The sequence below is a fragment of the Canis lupus genome, chromosome 24, assembly GCF_003254725.2.
Source record: "Canis lupus dingo isolate Sandy chromosome 24, ASM325472v2, whole genome shotgun sequence".
NCBI classification, from domain to species: Eukaryota; Metazoa; Chordata; class Mammalia; order Carnivora; family Canidae; genus Canis; species Canis lupus.
In genome coordinates this window covers 37,940,469-37,961,473 of record NC_064266.1, presented here as the reverse complement: position 1 = coordinate 37,961,473, position 21,005 = coordinate 37,940,469, and the positions used below count along the sequence as shown (strand labels likewise).

The following is a 21,005-nucleotide window of genomic DNA, read 5'->3' as shown; positions in this document are numbered from 1 at the left end:
TGTGATTCTTGAAATGCCTTGTGTATGGGCTCTCTGGAAGGATGAGCTGCCTTTTTGAGGTGTTTTCAGAGTGTCTTTGTTCTGCTGGAGCTGCCTGCTTTGCCCTGCCTGGTGTGGGGCACCCGGGAGCAGGTGTCCTAATGAGCTGACCTTGCAGGACAGCCCAGACAGCTGGGGCGGGAGCGGTCAGCTGGCCCACAGCTGGCACCCTGGCCCGGCTCCAGGGGACGCAGGCCCTGAGCCTTTGTCTTCCTGGCTGGCTCCTCTGGGGTGTCACTGAAAGGAGACCCAGGTGTGGAGAGGAGATTCTTCTCCTTCTCCTTTACCTGGTTATCTTGGTAGAACCAGCAACCCTGACAGCATGGGGTGCTGGAGAGACACTAGGTTTCTGAATAAGATGGAAGTGGTTCAAGGCCAGACTCCTCTGTTTCTCACATCCTGGCAAACTTGGGTGCTTTGTTTTTTTATCTTTTTTTTTTTTTTTAAGATTTTTATTTATTTATTCATGAGAGAGAGAGAGAGAGAGACAGGCAGAGACACTGGCAGAGGGAGAAGCAGGTTCCATGCAGGGAGCCCGACGTGGGACTCGATCCCAGGTCTCCAGGATCACACCCTGGGTTGAAGGCGGCGCTAAACCGCTGAGCCACCCAGGCTGCCTTTTTTTTTTTTTTTTTTTTTTTTTTTTTTTTTAAAGCAAAGAGACATTTATTTGGGTAATTAGAATTGCAATTTGGGAAACACAGATTGAGGTAGAAGTCTGAATTAGGTTCTCCCTAGGTGCTCTATTTAACTGTTGCAAGCTTTCCTCTCTCATCAGCAAAATGTGAACTTAATAGTGGTAATGTGTTGCTGTACCTTTACTTTTTAAACTTAAATCGCATTTTAAAAATGAATCTTATGGGCAGCCCGGGTGTCTCAGAGGTTTAGCACTGCCTTCAGCCCAGGGTGTGATCCTGGAGACCTGGGATCGAGTCCCACGTCGGGCTCCCTGCATGGAGCCTGCTTCTCCCTCTGCCTGTGTCTCTGCCTCTCTCTCTCTGTGTCTCTCATGAATAAATAAATAAAATCTTAAAAAAAACCCAAAAAACAAAACAAACTTTAAAAAAAATGAATCTTACACTTTGAAGTAAGTAATTGGGGCTTGGGCGCAAGGCATCTTCTATCTGGATCACAGCTTCTTAGAGGCCTTGGCTCTGTTTTCCCCTCTCATGACAGACCAAGCCCCATTGGTGGCTGATGTCCTGACCCAGTGAAGATGCTTTAGGGAAAAACATTCGGAGAAGAGTGGACAGGTGTGGACATGGCCTTGACAGCATGACTTTGTCTTCCCCACAGGTGCTGTGAGTGGCTGAGATGCTGTGGCGGAGGGGAACCCAGGCCCCGCACTGTGTGGTTGGGGCATCCCGAGAAGAGGGACCAGAGGTACCCTCGAAATGTCATCAACAATCAGAAGTACAACTTCTTCACCTTTCTTCCTGGGGTACGTAAGGCCAGAGAGCACACCCTTTTTGCCCTTCTCACACCAGATGTAAGCACTGGGTACCAGTTTTAGGAGACCAAGATCCCTGTGGCTGAATTGCCTGTGTGTTTTCCAGGCTGCCTTAGCTGCTGGCTGTTCATCTTTGCTGGTCCTGAGTACCTGGCGGGGCGGGGGTGGGGTGAGGTGGGGAGGGTGGGGGCTGCCTTCTGAAGCTAACTTCACATTTATTTGGTGTATTAGGCCCAAGAGTGAAAAAGATATTTTAGGGACCTTAGCATTATAACTGAAACACCAAATAAAAAAAAAAAATCCCACAAAAAACCCAAAACCCATCAGTCCCTAAATTCTCCCCCTGTCATCATGAAATGCATATTCACTGTAGTGTAGTCGGGAGATACAAGAATAGAAAAATTTTTAAGAGGTGGGTTTTAATCCTACTGTCCAGAGAGAATTTCTGTGGATGTTTTTGCTAATGAGCATTTCTGTTCTGTTTGGTATTTTACGCTCTGGAGTCCTAGCCTTCCCACATGAACTTAGACCAGGCTGTGCTGCGTACTCTAGAAGCCTCCCCACCTCCCAGGCTGAAATTGAGTACCTATTTTTATCCAGCAGAGCTTCCAAACACACACCAGCTGACTTTAGAAGCCACGGCAGCAATCAGTTCCAGTGCTAGAAGGGAAAAAAAAAAAATAATGACTCTTTGATTTATGGAGAGCGATTACAGAAGCACAAATGTGTAACACTGTAGCTTAAGGTCAATCTGAATGTTGTTTTAAGGGCAACTCTGAATACATTGGTTGCTACCTTCAACCCTCCTTCCTCCTCCCCCCAAATCTCAGTATCTTAAATCGAGAAAAATTTATTTCTCATTCATGGAAATTCTGGTGTGGACGGGACCACGCTCTCCCACGTTGGAGCTGCGCTGTCTGGAATACAAGGCCACCGGTATCTCGATGGCCGAGCAAGAGTGAGGTGGCCGAGAGGTGCCGAGAGGTGCCTCCTCCTACCTCCTACTTGCCTCGGATGGACGCGTCATTGGTGCCCCACGGCCCCGGCCTGGGTCCTGCGGCGCCCGCCCCACTCGCCGCGCGGGGTGCAGCGGGGATTCTGCTGCGTTTCTTTACGGTGTTGAGGCCATGTGGGTGGGGATGATTATTTGCCTCTTTTCTTTTTCTTTCTTTTTTTTTAATATTTAAAATTTTTTTAAAATTTATTTATGATAGTCACACAGAGAGAGAAAGAGAGAGAGGCAGAGACACAGGCAGAGGGAGAAGCAGGCTCCATGCACCGGGAGCCTGACATGGGATTTGATCCCGGGTCTCCAGGATCGCGCCCTGGGCCAAAGGCAGGCGCTAAACCGCTGCGCCACCCAGGGATCCCTTTTTTAATATTTATTCACTCATGAGAGACCCAGAGAGAGAGAGGCAGAGACACAGGCAGAGTGAGAAGCAGGCTCCCTGGAGGAACCCCAATGGGGGACTCGATCCCAGGACCCCACGATCACGCCCTGAGTGGAAGGCAGATGCTCAACCACTGAGCACCCAGGTGTCCCTGCCTCATTTTCTTTTTTTTTTTTTTTTTTTTTTTTTTTTTTTTATAAATTTTTATTTATTTATGATAGTCACACAGAGAGAGAGAGGCAGAGACACAGGCAGAGGGAGAAGCAGGCTCCATGCACCGGGAGCCCGACGTGGGATTCGATCCCGGGTCTTCAGGATCGTGCTCTGGGCCAAAGGCAGGCGCCAAACCGCTGCGCCACCCAGGGATCCCCCTGCCTCATTTTCTTGATCAGTCTCACAGCAGAGGCATTTCCCAGTAAACCTCTTCACCTTCTGAGGGGCCTCCCTGTACTTAAAATAATTTTTTTAAAAAGATTATTTATTTATTAGAGACAGAGAGAGTGCACAAGCAGGGGGAGAGGCAGTGGGAGAGGGAGAAGCAGATCCTCCTGCTGAGCAGAGAGCCCGACGTAGGACTCAATCCCAGGACCCTGAGATCACGACCTGAGGTGAAGGCGACGCTTAACCGACTGAGCCACCCAGGTGCCCCTAAAGTAGTTTTTGAGAACTAAGTCATAACAGGGGCACCTGGGTGGCTCAGCGGTTGAGCTGTCTGCCTTCGGCTCAGGGTGTGATCATGGGGTCCTGGATCAAGTCCCCCATCGGGGTCCCTGCGGGGAGCCTGCTTCTCCCTCTGCCTGTGTCTCTGCCTCTCTCTGTGTGTCTCTTATGAATAAATAAATTAAAAAAAAAAAACCTAAGTCATTAGAGATAAAGTTGAAGCCCCCTGTCTATCTCCCCCCCCCCCCCCCGGGGGTACCCCCTCTCTTGAATTTGGTGTTTGTAATTTCCATGTGTGTCATTATATATATTTTTACTTTTACAAGTGATGTTTTGATTGCCCATGTGTGTGTTTCCCTAAACAATGGAAGTGCTGAGACCTCACCTGGAAGGTACTGCGGGAGTTGGGTTCTCGCGTAGGACGGCATTCCAGCTGCTGCCCACCTCCCGCTAAACCATCCTGACCCCCTCAGACAGGCCTGACTGACTTCCTCTCTCTCTGTCCTCATCCCAGGTGCTGTTCAACCAGTTCAAATACTTTTTCAACCTCTATTTCTTACTCCTTGCCTGCTCTCAGTTTGTCCCTGAGATGAGACTCGGTGCGCTCTACACCTACTGGGTCCCCCTGGTGAGTAAATTGGCCTCGTGTGTTCAGTGACCTGGGGGCGGGTGGGGGGGGGCGGATGTTGGGAAGAGACACTTCTTTGTCACCGGGCATCTGGAATGGGGTAGGGTCTTTTAAGAGACAGGACGCCCTGCAGACCTCCCCTTCCCCGAGATGTTCCTGTTGAAGACACTTTCATACGCCACCAAGATCAGACTAGTGGGGGAAGCCTGGGCTCCTCATTCATGCTCTCCACCAGTTGTTCGGTCATTCATTTCTTCACTGCCTACTTACTGTATATTTCACCCACCTGTCGACTCCAGGGACCCAGTGGCAAGTAAGAAAGGTAAACCTTCTGTCTTCATCCTATTGGGATTCTCAAGATCACGTTTTCTGTTTATGTCGCGTCTGTCAGCGTGAGGGTTTGAAAGTACCAGCTTCTGTGCTCTGTGTGCGAAATCAGAACTGACCAGAATGCCCCTCCATCCCCTCCCTTACCTCCTTTTTTTTTTTTCTAAGATCTTATTTATTTATTCATGAGAGAGAGAGAGAGAGAGAGAGAGAGAGAGAAGCAGAGACAAGCAGTCTCCATGCAGGGAGCCCGATGTGGGACTTGATCCTGGGACTCCAGGATCACACCCTGGGCTGAAGGCGGCGCCAAACCGCTGAGCCACCGGGTGTCCCTCCCTTACCTCCTTTTGGCAAGTGGTTGGTTATCGAGCACCTGCTCTGGGTCAGGCACCGGGCCGGGTGCAGGGGACACAGTGTTGAATGAAATGCATAAAAACTCTTGCCCTTGTGGACTGGGTTTTCGGAGGGGATACACAGTAAGCAGATTAATGAAGTCATTTCTAATTGCGAAAAGTGCTGCAAAGGTTATAGAATAAGGTCACAGGCTAAATAAGCTATCCCAGGCACATTTGATATTTGTTGAATAATTAAAGGTGGGGGTGTGGAGGGGCAGCCCTAGCCAGTGGTGTGGCCAAGGGAAGCCTCTTGAGGAGGGAACGGGCAGAAAAGAGTAGGAGGGCAGGAGTATTCCAGGTAGAGAGCAGCAGTGCAAAGGCCCTGCGGTAGGCATGTCTCAGAGCATTAGAAGGACAGGAAGCAGCCCAGTGTGACTGGGGTGTGGGAGAGGGTGGAAATGACATGTCTTTTTCTCCAAATATAGGCTATTTCTAAGTTAAGTGGCATTTGGGGGAACACTTGGATTCTGTATTCACAAATATTGTTAAATTTCTGCTCGGGGAAAGATTGTTAAATAGAAAAGATTTAAGCCCTTCTTAAAGAAACAAGAACAGAATTTTTTTTCTTTTGGCGGCAGGTGGGAGATGCTACGGATTTGGTGTGCAGGCACTTACAGCGTAGAGGGAGCCAGTGGCTAAGGGCCCCCCTCGTGGGTAGGTGTGCACACACTGAGTGCCGCCTTATCAGACAAGTCAGGGCAGCAGCACCAGCCCTGAGAAAGGAGAGGGGATTGATTTTTCTCACATGAACAGTAGCGGTGCCTTTGGGATGGGATGTGAGGAGGTAGGACCCTAGAAGCTGGAGCAAACTTTTGTCGCGCATCCTTCCCTTGCATAACAGACGTTCCTGTCTGTGTGCTGTGCTCTTGCACACGGACCGGAGCGCTGCAGACTCAGAGGCCGGGCTGATGCAGTCAAGCCTTGGGAGAGCTGGGGAGCTCCTGTCCCGTCCCAAACGGAAGGCGCTACTGCAGGTGCAGACCTGGACCAGGGCAGCTGCGAGACCCAACAGTTAGAAACTTGCGAGTTTTATATGAAATACCCCAATTTTATTTGAGTTTTTTAGTTCCTCTGTTCACTACATACCTATACAGAGTCAAACCCTAAGTGACTTATTTTTAAAAAGTTAGTCTCTATATAAAATACAGTTTATCCTGTTGCCTTTTATTGGTTACCTTTTTGAAGTATAGTTATTTGAAAGGTAATCCATTCACATGATGCATGGAACATAAAAACATCCCTAGTGAAAATGTCCCTCCTGTCCAGTCCAGGTGGGCTGGAGCACGTGCTGGGCACTGGGGTGGCCTAGAGGACCCCCCCAACCCCCTTCTAAGTCAGAGGGCCCGGCCCCAGCTCCTGCCTATGTCTTCCCCTGAAGTGATGTTTGGAGTGAAGCCCGGCCTTCATCACACAGTCATTGTGTCCCCTGGCACCTCTGCCATGGGCCCGGCTCCCGGCCGACTCACCTGTTTTCCCCAGAACTGTGGCCACAGGCAGGTTGACAGCAGCCTCCGGAGGCCCTGAGGTCTGTGACTGTGCACCTGTATCTCTTCTACAGCCAGCTTTTCCTGCGAAGGTTTAGGACTGCGAGGGGCTGTGGGTCTTATTGTTTTGCCTCTTCCCAGGGGCTGCAGAGAAGGTTTGGGGTCAGAGAGAAAGTATGGCATCTATTTCTAGGTGACCACAGCTGATTTCCCCCTAAATTTTTCTGTGCAGAGTCAGTTTCCAGTTCTGGACAAGAACATGTTTTAAAATGTCTCTGCCCCAAAAGGCTTCTCGTTTCAATCCGAGGCTATCAACAGGTGCAGTGGTTCTGAATGAGGGATGAGGGCCACGTGGCTTAGGTGTGGTTCCTGGCTACACTTTGAGAAATCCTGTAGTTTGAACCTCAGTTTTCTCATCTGTAAAACAGGGACGAACACTTCTACTTCCTTGGCTTGTTGGAAGAATTAAATGAAATACTGCAAATGGGATTTGGTGGAGCCTCCTGTTGCTCCCAACAGACAGAGAATTCTCAGGAAATACTCTCATTTGAATTTTAGAATTCTGGTGCTAGTGACATTGTTAATTGGGTGAAGATTTAGCTTTTGATAACTTTTTTTCTTGATACTGATGTGTTAGAGGGAGAAACTCCTCAGTTTCTGAAATAATCCATAAGATTGTTTGTATGAGGACCAAATAATCTAGATTTTTTTTTTCTGTTATTATGCACAGATACTACATTTGCAATGTAGTGGGTGTTGACATTTGTCAACACCCATGGAAACAGCACCTCAGTCAAAATACAGAACATTTCCATTAGGCTAGTTCCCTAGTGCCTCCTTCCAGTCACCCCCTCCTGAACCAGAGGAAACTACTTTTCTGACTTCTAGCTCATAGATTTGTTTTGCTGTAGCGAATCTATGTTTGATGTACAACTTTATAAAAGGAGGCTTAGCACCTTCAGATTTGCTTGTCTGGGCGCTATCCCTGCCTCTGATTCCTTTACAAGCTCAGACAGCCCCAGTCCTCCCTACTAAAGCCTCTCTCTAAATATCTGTGGATATTAAGGACCTCTGAAGTTGCATAGTTGGAATTTATTTCTGGACTATATTTGCATCTCTTTGTGAAAGCATTTTCTAGCCTAAGGGATGGCATGTCCTCTGGGATTAATAGGAACTGTGTATTTGTTGGGGGGGGATTTGGGGGAGTCAATATGATAATTTAGGAGACGGTATTTATTTGCAGCAGGGAGGTTAGCTGCTCCTGTCTTTGTGTGAGCACACACTTTCCATTAACATCAATGGGATTTAGCTTGGCCCACGCAGAGAGAAATAGAAACTGGAACATTTGAAAAAACAAACAGCAAACACCTGGGTTCTGGCCCAGAACAAAAGGGCAGCGTGGGAGGGGTAGGGGTTCTGCACACTGGGTCTGTGCTCTCCCAGAACAGGTTTACTCCCCCCTCCTGGTCTGGTGATGCTTTTATTCTGAAGTGTACCAGTTTGGGTCTGGCCGCAGCCAGTACTTTACATCTGATTGGAAACAGGAGTAATCCTTGATTGTAAAGATGAATGAGCCCTTAGAGGAGTTTCACAAAGCCGGCACATCTCTGGCTAGATTTACATAAGAGATTTAAAGTCCTTTGAATCGAAGTTAATATATTTCACGGAGTAAACAGTATGAAAATGAAACGCTCAAAGAATCACCGCTGCTAACCTTCAGGGTGATGGCGCTTGCCGCGTTTTTTTCAAAAAGGACTTTAAAAGGAGATGACAAGGCTATTTTGTAAGAAAAACGAATGAGCGTTCTTGCCTTTATTGACACGAGAGTGCAAATCTGGATGGAAATAGATTCTTGTTACGGCTGACTCACACACCGGTCCCCACCACATTTTATGAGTTGGGGTGCCTGGCCTGGGAAAGGTCGGGCCGTTTCAAATGTTCTTTTTATTAGTTGCTGCATATGCAATTAATACTCCAGTGTGTTTTCTTTATAAGTATTAAAACATTACAGAGAAGACTGAAGTCCCGTCTGGCCCCTTCCTGCCCCTGGGTCTCTTCCTCGCAAAGGAATCTAGCCAGGAGTTGAGGAGATCGGGCACCTTCGCCGACGAGTAGGGTGGCTGCCCCGCGCGTGCACGCCCGGCGTCCTGTTGTGTTGTGAAAAGCTGATCTGCCTCCTTGGCAGGTCGGTGCTTGGGACGGACCTCGTTCCCTGAACTGTCTCCTGGTGTTCCATCTTAGTGGCTAGTAGGTTTTCCAAGTTTCTCTGGATGCACAACAGTGTGGCTGGCAGGAGCGGGGACTCTGGAGCCAGCTTCTTCCGGGCCTGTCACTTGGGAGCTTCACGTCCTTGGGCAAGATGACCTAACCTTTCGGTGCTTCCGAGGCTCCGGCTCAGCAGGCCCGAGCGTAGGGTCGAGGGGATGTAGCACGCTGCCAAGGACGCCCCGCACGTGCCTCGCGAGGCAAGCATGTTAGCGGGCACCGTCACCCTGCCGTTGCCTGTGGACGGGCCACCCTTCTCCTCTCCGAAACCGTGTGGCAGTGCTGAACAGGGACGCCCTTGCAGAGGTGTGTCAGGGTGCAGGAGGGGTCGGAGAAGTGGGCTTGCTGGCGCGCTGGGGGCGATCGCAGGCCCTGCCCTGCCGCCCTCCTGTGCGGCCTCTGGCCTCTTCTGTCCCCGGCACCAGAAGAGGAAGGTCGCTTTCAGCAGGCCTCACCCTCTCCCCCCTCTCTCCACAGGGCTTCGTGCTGGCTGTCACCGTCATCCGGGAGGCAGTGGAGGAGATCCGATGCTATGTGCGCGACAGGGAGGTCAACTGTCAGGTCTACAGCCGGCTCACGGCGAGAGGTCAGCCTCCCCGCTCCCCCAGGGCCACCTCCTGCCACCCGGCCTGGGCCCCAGGGTTGCAGCTCCTTCACGGGCCACGGGGCCGGTGGGTGTGTGGACACTGCGGGGTGGGGCATTCACTCAGTTGCTCGCACCAGGGAGGCCACCATGTGCCTGGGGCTCAGAGGCCTCTGTCCCCCAGGCTGCCACGGTCTTTCGTAGAGCTGGGCCTGTCGTTGGCTTACTTGTGCGGCGTCAACCTGGAATTAAATTTTGTTCGTTGGGCATCCTCTTCTGGCTAACCCTGTCCCGTTGCTGTCCCTGGGGTGACTGGGGAGGGAAGGAGGCAGCTCCTCTCATGCAGATGCTGCAAAGTCTGTCTGATAAGCTTTAAAAGATATTCTTTCTGCATCACAAAAACTAATGCTACAACTTTGCGACATTAGTTTTTATTTTTGTTTTTTTAATTAATTAATTAATTAATTAATTAATTTATTTATTTATGATAGTCACACACAGAGAGAGAGAGGCAGAGACACAGGCAGAAGGAGAGGCAGAGACACAGGCAGAGGGAGAAGCAGGCTCCATGCACTGGGAGCCTGACATGGGATTCGATCCCGGGTCTCCAGGATTGCGCCCTGGGCCAAAGGCAGGCGCCAAACCGCTGCGCCACCCAGGGATCCCGCGACATTAGTTTTTAAATAGGCACCAGATTTGTATAAACACCGTATCTGTGAAGATTTCCTTGAAAGGCATTGTATAAATCCTGAAAATTAAGGTGGAGAGTGTAGATAGTAAGACCCAAAGAAAAGCAACTAGATAGTCTTTAATTGTTGAATCCCTTGCAAGATGCCTGCATTTTAAATCGGTTGGAATTAAAAAAAACAAACAAACAATACTCCATTAAAAACCCACAAGGCAATGCCGCCAATGTTGACTTCTTGTTTCAACTACAGATTCTATAGGAGATTACCTGTAAGGATGTGTTCAGAAATGAGAGCATGTTACCTAAATTTCCCAAAGATGACTGATCCCATTCAGTGATTAGTCATGTTTTAGGAAGCAGCAGAGATGGAGAAAAGCTGTGCCTTACCTTCAGGACATTAAGAATTCTGGAAAAGATGAGATAGATGTCTCAGGGAGGGTGTATCGGAGTCAAGTGTGAATTGCTTTCCCATGCTTTAGTCTTCCCAAGAAGGCGTCCACACATGATTTCAGGGTTTTGCATAGAGTTTTCCTTATAGGAACAATGTCGGAGGAAAATGTTTTAGGCTCAAAAAAAAAAAAAAAAAAAAAAAAAAAAAGGTCCTCAGAAGACATGAAAGTATTTCGGTTTAGTATGTTTAAATAATTTTTGTTTATTTATTAATCTGTGTTTAAATAGACTTTTATAGTTGGTGGTTTTAGCATTTTGCAAGTCTCTGGGAGAGGTAGGGGATGTAGAGTTGGTATAAAAATGCTTTATTATTGCTAAACTACTGTATTTAGGACATTTTGCTATGTAAAGAAAGAAAACTCAGCATAATCTTTGCAAAGGCAGGTGGCTTGGGCTTTCCACGTGGGTAATCAGAAGACCCCTCTGGAGGGTGTTTTTTGTGGTTCGTGTATATTAAATCCTCCCTTAATAACATATTCTGACTATAACATTTAAAATGCTAGGCAACCGACAAAAGCCCCTTTCGAGAGGGTACGGTGGATCTCTTTAGAGGGATTCCATTCATTCATCTATCCAGGCTCCAAACCTTCTTTGGTTCTTTTCATATTGCAATTGCTTTTCCCGTGAATGATTTTTCTGCCCTCCCCTGCAGACCCCCTTCTCAGCTCCTGCTTTATCTTCACTCAGTTCTTGGAAAGATCCTAAGGAGAATTGGCAGATGGCTCCAGCATTAAAAACTTGTCTTCCTTTGTTGGTCTCCTTTTGTGGCCGGTGGTTTCCATTGTCATGCCAATGCAACAGTAGGGGAAACCGAGCAGAGTTCTGAATATTAACCCAGCCCCTGCTCGACCATTTGTTCTGAAAGCCCCAAAAAAGCACTGAAGAAACTGTCAACTCAGAAAGTGATGGAGGTGAGTTTAGTTATTTGATACATTTTAGGGGGTGGGGAAGGGCGAGAGAAGGAAGCCCCAACTAGAAGATTTCAGAGAGAGGAAGAGAAAGAAGGCTTTTTGACCTCACTGTTTAATTATTTACTAATTTTCTCCAGTGAGGCTTTTCACCAAGGTCTTCCTTTACTAAGTTTCAATGCAAAATGAAACAAATATATGTATGTATCTCCACACAGGACTGTTTCCTTTTTTAAGACTAGTATTTTAGAGTTCAGAAACCTTTAGAAGCCAAGATACCAAGTCCCGATCGCTAGGTTACAGGCTACAGTATTAACCTGCCTTCTGCATCATTTCCTGATTAATAATAGCAGTACTTGTGCTGATATAGTTTTTGAAAGTTGGGGGGTAATAATTTCTAACTAGGAAAAAAAAGGTTAAAAAACCATGTGGTGAGCTCCCACATGCTCTTCTATCCATTGTTAACATTTTGCCACGTTTGCCTTTTAATATTCTCTCTCTCATTAGAGAATTAAGTTACAGACATTATTTCCTTTATCCCTAAATACTTCAGTTCTTAATTGCTAATAGGGTATTTCTCTCACATAACACAGTACAATTATCAAAATCAGGAGATGCAACATTGGTATATTACTATTACTCTAATCTGCAGTCTTTACTCAAAATTTACGATTTGTTCCTGAAATGTCCTGGGTTTTTTTTTTGTTTGTTTGTTTGTTTGGCCCCCGCCCCCTCCAGTGCCTAAAATATTTTGTTTTAAACAGCATTTTTTTTTTTCCTGGTGCAGAAATCAGTACAGGTTTGCCAGTGGCATTTAATTGTCCTTGTTCCTTGATCTCCTCCGTTTTCTTTGATATGACATTGACATTTTGAAAAGGACTGGCCAGTTTCAGGAAGGTTGCTTTGTAGGTTGTCCCTCAATTTGTGTTTGTCTGATTTGTGAAAATTAGGTTCATGACAAGAATTTAATGTGGTTTTAGGAAAGCCAGTGGCACAGATTCTTGTTGGGACTTTGCCAGAGTTTTAGAGGCATTATGGTAATCAAATTGAAAAAATTTCAAACTTTGAGAAAAAAGTAGATTCTAAACAACTAAAAACCCTGAAAGTAAGGCACTCATCACTGTGAGGAAAAATAGTTGATACTTTTTTGGTTTTTTTTTGGTTAATTGCTACTTCCATTTAGATCATCTTATTTCATTCAAATAATTTGTTGTCTAAAAAAACACACGAATTAGATTAATTTTTAATACCCTTGTCACAGTTTAATAAGAAATATTTGAAGTATTTTAATACCTCATGTCAAAATGACCTTTTATTCATTTTCTTAAGAATTTTTTTGACTAAAAAAAAAAAATTTTTTTTGACTACCACCTGTCTCAAGTTTACGATCAGTTTCCATATTATAGAGATAAACACAGGGCTGGGGATTCTGGGAATTCATAATTTAGTGAAGTATCTAGATGTTTATTTATTTATTTTTAAAGATTTTTATTTATTCATGAGAGAGAGAGAGGCAGAGACACAGACAGGGAGAAGCAGGCTCCACAATCCCGGGTCTCCAGGATCACACCCTGGGCTAAAGGCGGCGCTAAACCACTGAGCCACCCAGGCTGCCTGTATCTAGACATTTAAATAGATAATTTAAAAATGCAACTAATAATTTTATATTAGGGGTGGGAGTGGGGTGGTTCTTACAGAGAGTGTTCCCTTTCTTGATCACTGTATTCCTTGTTCTCAGCACAGTGCCTGGCAGTTGAAGAAAGTGGTTCTGAGCCTGTGCTCTGCCTGGATTCACGAGTCCTGCTTCCACCTGCACCCTGCTCTGTGGGCAGGTCCTTAACCTGTCAGTAAATTGGAGATAATAATAGTGCCTACCTTTTGAGAGTTGCTCTCTATATAACTCTTATATGAAAGAATGTAACACTGTGCCTGGGAGTTGCTGTATGCTCAAGAAAGGCAATGGGGATGGTATTGTAGCAGGGGTCCATTAAATGTTGGTGGATTTGAATAAATGAAGTATGAGCCAGTGGTCATGGGAGGTTATGGGACCCCGTCAGAGAGGAGCTGATACATCTTCTCTGAAGAAGTGATCTCATCTTAAATCTTACAGGGTGGAAGAGGGCAGGACTGACTGGCTGCGTGTTTGTGGTGGTCAATGCAAAATGAGTATATGGGACCTTTGTTCAAAAATTAAGAATTCAAGATGGCAGCAGGCGAGCATGAAACCAAGGCTCCTGTAGGAGCCTTCTGAGCATGGGGCCCCATGCTAGTACCCAGATCACACATGCATGAAGAGTCTTCCAGTGGCCACAGGTGTGATGGCTGGGAGTGTGGATTGCTTACGCCCAATTCTGGTTCTATCTTGCTCTTCCCATTTAGGCCATATTTCCTGAGTCTCCTTCTTGGGAGAACAGAGGAGAAGACCATGTAGGCAATGATGGGCCTGACACTGTGGGAAAGTTCATTCTGTGGTCTAGGAATCTCTGTACAAGGGCATGCTACAGGGAGTTGACGGCATTGGAAGTATTTGAAAAATTCTGTCAAAATTGGAAAACCATAGAAAAAAATGAAAGATTACCCACCGTAAGCCAGCTATAGATGCTGGACAAGGTCTAGTGTGTAAGTTCTTAAATAGCCGTGTGGAGGTGGCTTTTACAGATGGAAAGTGCGAGGGCCCAGGAAGGTGCCTCATCTCAGCTCAGTAAGGGTGGGGCTGTGACTCGAACCTTGGCTTATCTGAATGCACATCCTAAGCCTTTAGGTCCAGGCACCTACAATGTGCCAGGAGTTGGAATATCTCACCAATAGCTGTGATGTTCAGCCTTAGCACATATGCTACAGGAGGGGTTTTAGATTTAAATTATTTTAAAACATGTTTCTGAGTCCAAAGGAATCTATTAATCCAGTATCCTCTTTTTTTTTTTTTTTAAGATTTATTGATTTAGTAGAAGGGAGAGTAGGGGCAGGGGCAGAGGGAGAGAATCTCAAGCAGACTCCCTACTGAGCGTGGAGCCCAACCGGGTTTGATATCAGGACCAGCGGATGAGGAGCTGAGCCTAAATCAGGAATCAGATGCTTAACAGACTGAGCCACCCAGGCGTCCCAAGCATCCTTTCTGGGATGGATAAGCTTATTTTTAGACAAAGTTGTTGAAAGCTCAGTAGGGATCATGCTTTCAGATAAATAAGTGTCCCCTCTCCTTCTCCTTGAAATCCACATTTGTAACATGATCAGAGAGCCGAGGGAGGTTCTTAGGAGTTTTATAGGGCTGTCTTCTCTGGCAGCATTCAGAGGTACTAGAAATACCAAAGTCAAAGAAGACAGGGTTTTTTTTTTTTTTTTTTTTAAGATTTTATTTATTCACTCATGAGAGACACAAAGAGAGGCAGAGAGAGAAGCAGGCTCCCCACAGGGAGCCCAATGCGGCACTTCATTCCAGGACCCCAGGGCCAAGACCTGAGCCAAAGGCAAACACTCAACCAGCCACCCAGGTGCCCCAGATGACAGGGTTCTTGACTTGGGAGCAGACCCAGCAATACGTCTGATTACTGGCAGAGATTGGGGTTGAATGAAGAAGGAATAATTAGTAAATGGATTGTTTCTGTGTGCTTTGCCCAAACCAGAAGTTTAATTCTGAGGCTGGAGGGGTTCGCCTGGATTATCACAGGTGGTGAGGGCAGTCGGATTTGCATTTTCACCAGAGGAATTCTGAGGGTCTTCTAACCAGGAATGTTTTCCCAGACTAACCTGTGATCCTGGGCTAAAAGAGGCACGCGGATAATTAGCTTTGAAAGAAAGTGCAAACAGAGGTACAATTAGCACAAGTGCTGGTGCTTCTTTCCTGCTGGGGACATCTGGACACATTGAGAGCCAGAAGTCATAAGCTGAAGGTCTCCATGAAATGGAGAGAATCCTTCCCATCTTCAGTTTTGGAGTACCATGTGGTGTTAACGACCAGCTGGTATCTATCTTTTTTCTCAGGTAGTTGTCCATCTTTCCAGGTGCTCTGCTCACCCTTTCCCAGGTACAGAATAACCTCAGGACCTCACCTCCTCTTAAGAGTGGTATCTTTTTTTTTCCAATTTAATTCAAGATCTATTTTTGGACTATTATTTAAGATTACGGTTCATATGACTGAATTTTGAGGTCAAAGGATGTAGGTGTTTTTCTCTTTGGCAGTTTTATCCCGTTGGAGTTTATCAGGAGAAAGTAGGCTAGTGTAGGGAAATTGCATGTGTTCATTAATGGGGCAGTGTTTAGCTCGTGCGTTAACTAAACTGAAATTCTGTATTCTTAAACATAAGTACCATTTGTGTTGTCAAAGTGAGAGAACACTAAGATATGTTTTATACTTTTTTATTTTATTTATTTATTTTTAAAGTTTTATTTGTTTTAAGTTTCAGATATTTATTAATCAGTGTCACCCCCAAGACAATACACCAACATGGTTTAGGCATTTAGAGGGAAAATATTTCCTGGGTAAGTGGAAAATCGTGCAGCTGGCTTCCGGAAGACCTTCCTTCTAAGCATCTTTAGAGTGAAGCATTTCATTTAGGAGTCTGGGCCCTCTTCAGTTTGCTGTAATCGACATTCACCAGGTAGAACTTGTATTGATCACTGGGACCCCCAGTTCCAGACTTCTGGGATATTCCCAACTGACTTCCCTTCTCAACTGACATCTGGATTGAACAGTGCCAGGTGCGAGACATACAGTGCTGCTGTAGTACCATAGTACCTCCCGCTCCAGTAAATGCAAAGAGGGGGATCACACTCTTAGACTCCTGGGCCCCCATCAAGGACCTGGCATGACTTGGTTGCAGCTGAGGCCTCTGGGCTGGAAGTAAAGGTCAAATCTGTAAGGTGCCCAACACTAAGCTGTCCCTGGCCTGATGGGACGTCCTTGTTTTCTTTCTTTTTTTTTTTTTTAGAGAAGAGAAATACAGTGATGGTCTTTTTTGATATTAACTGCAGTAAAAGCACTGCAAAAGTCCTTTGCCAAGGAACTCAAAGATGGTTCAGGAAGCGGAGAATTCCTCTGCCCAAACTTCTCTCATTAAGATTCAGAGCATTCAGGGATGCCTGGGTGGCTCAGCAGTTGAGTGACTGCCTTTGGCCCAGGGCGTGATCCTGGAGTCCCAGGATCGAGTCCCCACATCAGGCTCCTTGGAGGGAGCCTGCTTCTCCCTCTGCCTATGTCTCTGTCTCTCTGTGTCTCTCATGAATAAATAGATAAAATCTTAAAAAAAAAAAAAAAAAGAGATTCAGAGCATTCGTTTTTACAAGTCTCCTTTAAGACAGATCTTGCCAGACATTTTCTCACACGTTCTCCGACAGAGGCAAAGTTGTTTCAGACTCATACATTTCTTTGTTTTTTCAAAGTACTCAGTTTCACTTTATTACAAATCGTTGGTGAACTGATCTATTAATTAAAAAACAAAAAAACAAAACAAAACAAAAAAACCCCCCAAAACCTCCAAAACAATCTCACATGCACATCGCACTGTTATCTTTCCCAAAAGGTATTCCCTCCCCCACCACCGGGGTGTGGGTCTGTTTCTTCATTATTGGGCACCAGAAGCAGGGAGGACCATTTATATATTTATTTTAAAAGCCTCTGTTGGGTATAAACTTGTTACATTTAAGCCTCAGCCTTTCTTTTTTAAGTTCCCCCTATTTTAAACAAAAGCCCCAGGAAGCGGCCGTGGAATTTATAATAATACTTTTCAACCCTTTGCCTGTTTTCAAATAAGTCTTTTCTTAGGCTCTGGGGAATGCAGACAAGTCTCTTGGAATATGAAAATTTCAACTTTAAACCTATGAACTCTGCTGGGTCTGCAGAGGCGTTTTAATGTCAACCCCAGGAAATGTACACACGCTGTAGAATTTACAACTCATCACTGTCACAGAGTGTGAGCTCAAGAGTAATCCATTAACCAGGGTTGGTGCATAGAGATTGCTGCTCAAGCTCTCCAGAAGCAATCAATGTCCTGCATGCACGATGAAAAATAGAAGTAGGGCTGGAGGTGTTTGGGGTCAAAACAGAGGCCCACACATACTAGTGCCCCGGAATTTATTTTTAAAAATTCTCTTTTTTTTTGCGGGCTGTTCCGCCGTTTGACTGAATTGTCATTTGCTTGTTTCGACTCAAGGGAAACATCTGGTTTCTCCCTGCAATGTAGACAAACTGCTCTTATTCTGAAGCTGTCATCCATGAAAAGCATGGTTTGGGCTCAATAGCTTTGCTTATGAAAGGCTTGGGGTCCATCTCTACAGAAATAAACAGCTCTTGTAATTGGAATTTTGTTCCCTGTTATAAACTCTGGCTCAGAGGTGACTCGGGTAAAGTGTCGAAAGCCGAAAGGGATAAATTTATTTTATAGAAGGCATTTAATGATTTAGGATGTGGCCAGCAGACAGTTTTCCACTTAACCTCTGTAAAAATCTCTTAGCCAACTTCTGTAAAGTTTCTGCAAATGTATCTAAAAATCCCAGAGGCTGGAGGTGGGAGGCTGGGTGTTAGAGGAAGCAGAAGAGAAGAGTGGTCTGGGGGGAGGGAAGTGCTGTGGCGTCCAGTTCTCGGAAGGGGGCCAGGCTTTCCTGTGCACCGTGTCCTGAAGATGTTCCTGGGTGTTCGACTTTTGTTCACAGGCAGCTACGTCATTTGTGGGACCCCGTGCAAAATGAGACTGCAAGGGCCCCTTGTTGAAAAGTTATTAAGAATTTTAAGATGACAACAGGTCATTCACCTGAGGGGGGTGCCCGTGGTGAATACACAGGTCGCTCACCCAGGGGGGCTACCTCGCCTTCCACCTTAGGAACCTCAAGGAAGGTGAAAGGAAGAAGGGAAGGGAAGAAGAGGGGCTTGGGAAGCGTGTCTGCTGACTTCTCAGTGGGGTGTTGGGAGAGTATTTTCTTCCAGTCGGAGGATGGGCAGTAGGGGACTGTCCTCTCTTTGGAGATGGGTGATACTCGCTGGAGATGTGCTGTTTTTGTTAGGTAGACGAGGAGCTCTGCCAGAGAGCATCAGCATCTTGCTCTTTCTTTTGCGAGAAGTCTGTAGAAAATTCAGAATTGGCGGTTAATGTAAGTTTAGACATGTGTTTGGAGCCCTCTCCGCAATCTGAAGTGTTTTTCATTCAGCGACTTCATCCCAGCCCCTGAAATGCCAGCATGAGTCAGGCTCCCTTTGTCCCCTTTTTCTCCCGCTTCCCCCCACCACCCTGGCCCCGGCAGCCTGGCCACTGCGAGGGCCTTTATTCACACGTCCACAGCCGACCGTGGTACCTGGCGGAAAGCCCAGTCGACGGTAGACGGTAGAACAGCTGTACTGGTATCTGCTTTCCCTTCTCTTTTCTTCCTGCCACTTTTTCTGCTTTTCGCTCTTCTGGTTTTATGTATGTTCTTCATTCAGAACCCACACGGACACACGCTGACCAGGTGTCCTGCACCTAGGCCTGAACCGCACGTTTTCGATCGCCAGCAAATGGCACAGTGGGCAGGGGGATCCAAGTTTATGGTCAGGGCTGTGCGGTGAGCTTGATAGAGTGGGAGAGTCTGAGGATCCCCCTTTGTTGAAGCTGCAGGATCCCCCCACCCCCACCCCAATACCCATATGCTAACAAGGGAGCCATGGCTAGGAAATCAAGGGGCCTCTGGGCCGCGTGGCTCCCGCCGCCCTCTTCCCCGAGACGGAGCCTGCTGGCTGAGACAGATACAGTAGGAGAGCTTGTGTGAGGGATCGGCCTGCTGGCCCTAGTCAGGATCTGCTCTGCAAGCACAGCGGATTAAAAGGGGTTTTTGTTGAGGTAGAGCAGATGGACGGGGGAGGCAGAGTTCACATTAACTGATCATAAATCATGACTCCGCGGTACAAGGGAAAGATCTGGGTCTGGTCACTGAGAAGTTTGAGCTAATTTAATTTATTATTCTTTTTTTTCTTATTAGAAGAGCACCTCATGCTAATAATAATAATAAAAAAAAAATCACTGTGAAGAATTTAGAAAGTATGTGTGCCAGAGAAAGGGGTAGATTCCCTGTGTCCCCAGAAAGACTCCCTCTCCAGGTCCTCCAGCACAATCCTCCTGAATTGGTCTGCCCTGCCAACATCCACACGTGTACCTATATGGTTATGATTTAACAAGACTTCACATGCATATTTCTCTTTGAGTTAAATAGAAGACCTGTAGCCAGGTCTTGAAGGTTGGAACACAGACTCAAGGATCATTTGGGTCAGGGCACCAGCTTCAATTTTTGTAATAAAACCGAAGACAATGTGTAAATTTATGTTTGGGAGCGCCAGGGCGAGCTCAGGTGAAGGAAACGTTCATTGGCACAGAGGGCCACGTTGAATTTATGATCTTCCTTCCTTCCAGCAACGCCTCCATAAACGCCCCCCACAAGGGGAGCGTGTCTGAGCATATGTTTTTTGTTGCCCCCTAGTGGGACCAGAAGAAAGTTCAGGCAGGAAAAGAATTCTGTACATTGGGCCCTCTCTCTTCCCCCATTTTTTTTTCTTTTTTAAGATTTTATTTTATTTATTGGAGAGAGAGCATGAGAACAGTAGAGCATGAGCAGGGCAGAGGAAGAGGGAAAAGCAGGCTCCCCGCTGAGCAGGGAGCCCAACGGGGCTCGATTCCAGGACCCCAGATCATGATCTGAGTTAAAAGCAGATGCTTGACTGACCGAGCCACCCAGGCCTCCCTCTCTTCCCCCATTTCTAATGCTCTGACTCTGGATTGGTAGATGTCGTCCATTCCCTCTGCACATGTTTTGACATAATGAATACTTTGAGGCTCTTGTTCTGTCTCTAGCAGGCTAGGGCTCAGGCCCGTGATTTGAATTTAGTCCTGGGTTTGGTGAAAACGAGGCACGTGAAACACTCACGTTGTAGTGAGAGAGATGCCCAAACTGGGAGAGTCTAGAAGTCCACAGAACAACCGAGGGTTGGTCCAGTTCATCACCACTTGCTGTGTTCTGTCTAGAAGTCATTATTAGTGTTTGTGTGCCTTCATTCTAGTGCCAGTTCTACTGACTGCTACCATGACAAAATTTAATTGAATGCAAGAATTAATTAAAATCAAACCCTATGCAACCTATTTGAAAAAGTTGTTTCACCAGAAATAATTGGAATGCTACGGAAAATCTTGACAGTTGTAAATTATTAAAAAGACACTTTGGGGCAGCCCCGGTGGCGCAGTGGTTTAGCGCCGCCTGCAGCCCAGGGCGTGATCCTGGAGACCCTGGATCGAGTCCCACGTGGGCTCCCTGCATGGAGCCTGCTTCTCCCTCTGCCTGTGTCTCTGCCTCTCTCTCTGCGTCTCTATGAATAAATAAATAAAATCTTTAAAAAAATTAAAAAGACACATTGAATTATGTGAAAAGTATATGTTACTGTGAAAAACTCTGAAAGCCTGGAGCCGTACACTCATGGTTTCATTAGTGTCTTTGAGTGCTTCGTAAAAGTAAAGAAGCTCAAGCTAGCAATCCTACTTTGTGAATGTTGGGTTTTTGTTGAATGAATGAGTACAGGGAGGGAATAGAAGATTCATGATTCCCATCCCACTTTTGCTCTCATTGCTGGATAAAATTATACTTTACTGAGGAGGCTTGAGAGTCCTCTTTACTTCCTTTCTTTCTCGGCTGAACGTTTGTAGGTTAAATGGGCTTTTTATGAAAAGCCAATGACATTAAGATTTCATGGTGTTGCTCCCTTGTGCAAGAATTTGACCCATCACCAG

At 46.2% G+C, this 21,005-nt stretch overlaps 1 protein-coding gene across 2 annotated transcripts in view; it reads left to right on the top strand.

The window, feature by feature from the left end:
- ATP9A (ATPase phospholipid transporting 9A (putative)) overlaps positions 1 to 21,005 on the top strand; it is a 132,783-nt gene that overhangs the window by 30,428 nt on the left and 81,350 nt on the right. For both annotated transcript variants that reach the window (XM_025470424.3, XM_025470425.3), the window contains exons 2-4: positions 1,336 to 1,480; positions 4,055 to 4,168; positions 9,117 to 9,225. In XM_025470424.3, the coding sequence (XP_025326209.1) occupies positions 1,336 to 1,480; positions 4,055 to 4,168; positions 9,117 to 9,225 (368 nt within the window). The remainder of the gene's footprint in view (positions 1 to 1,335; positions 1,481 to 4,054; positions 4,169 to 9,116; positions 9,226 to 21,005) is intronic.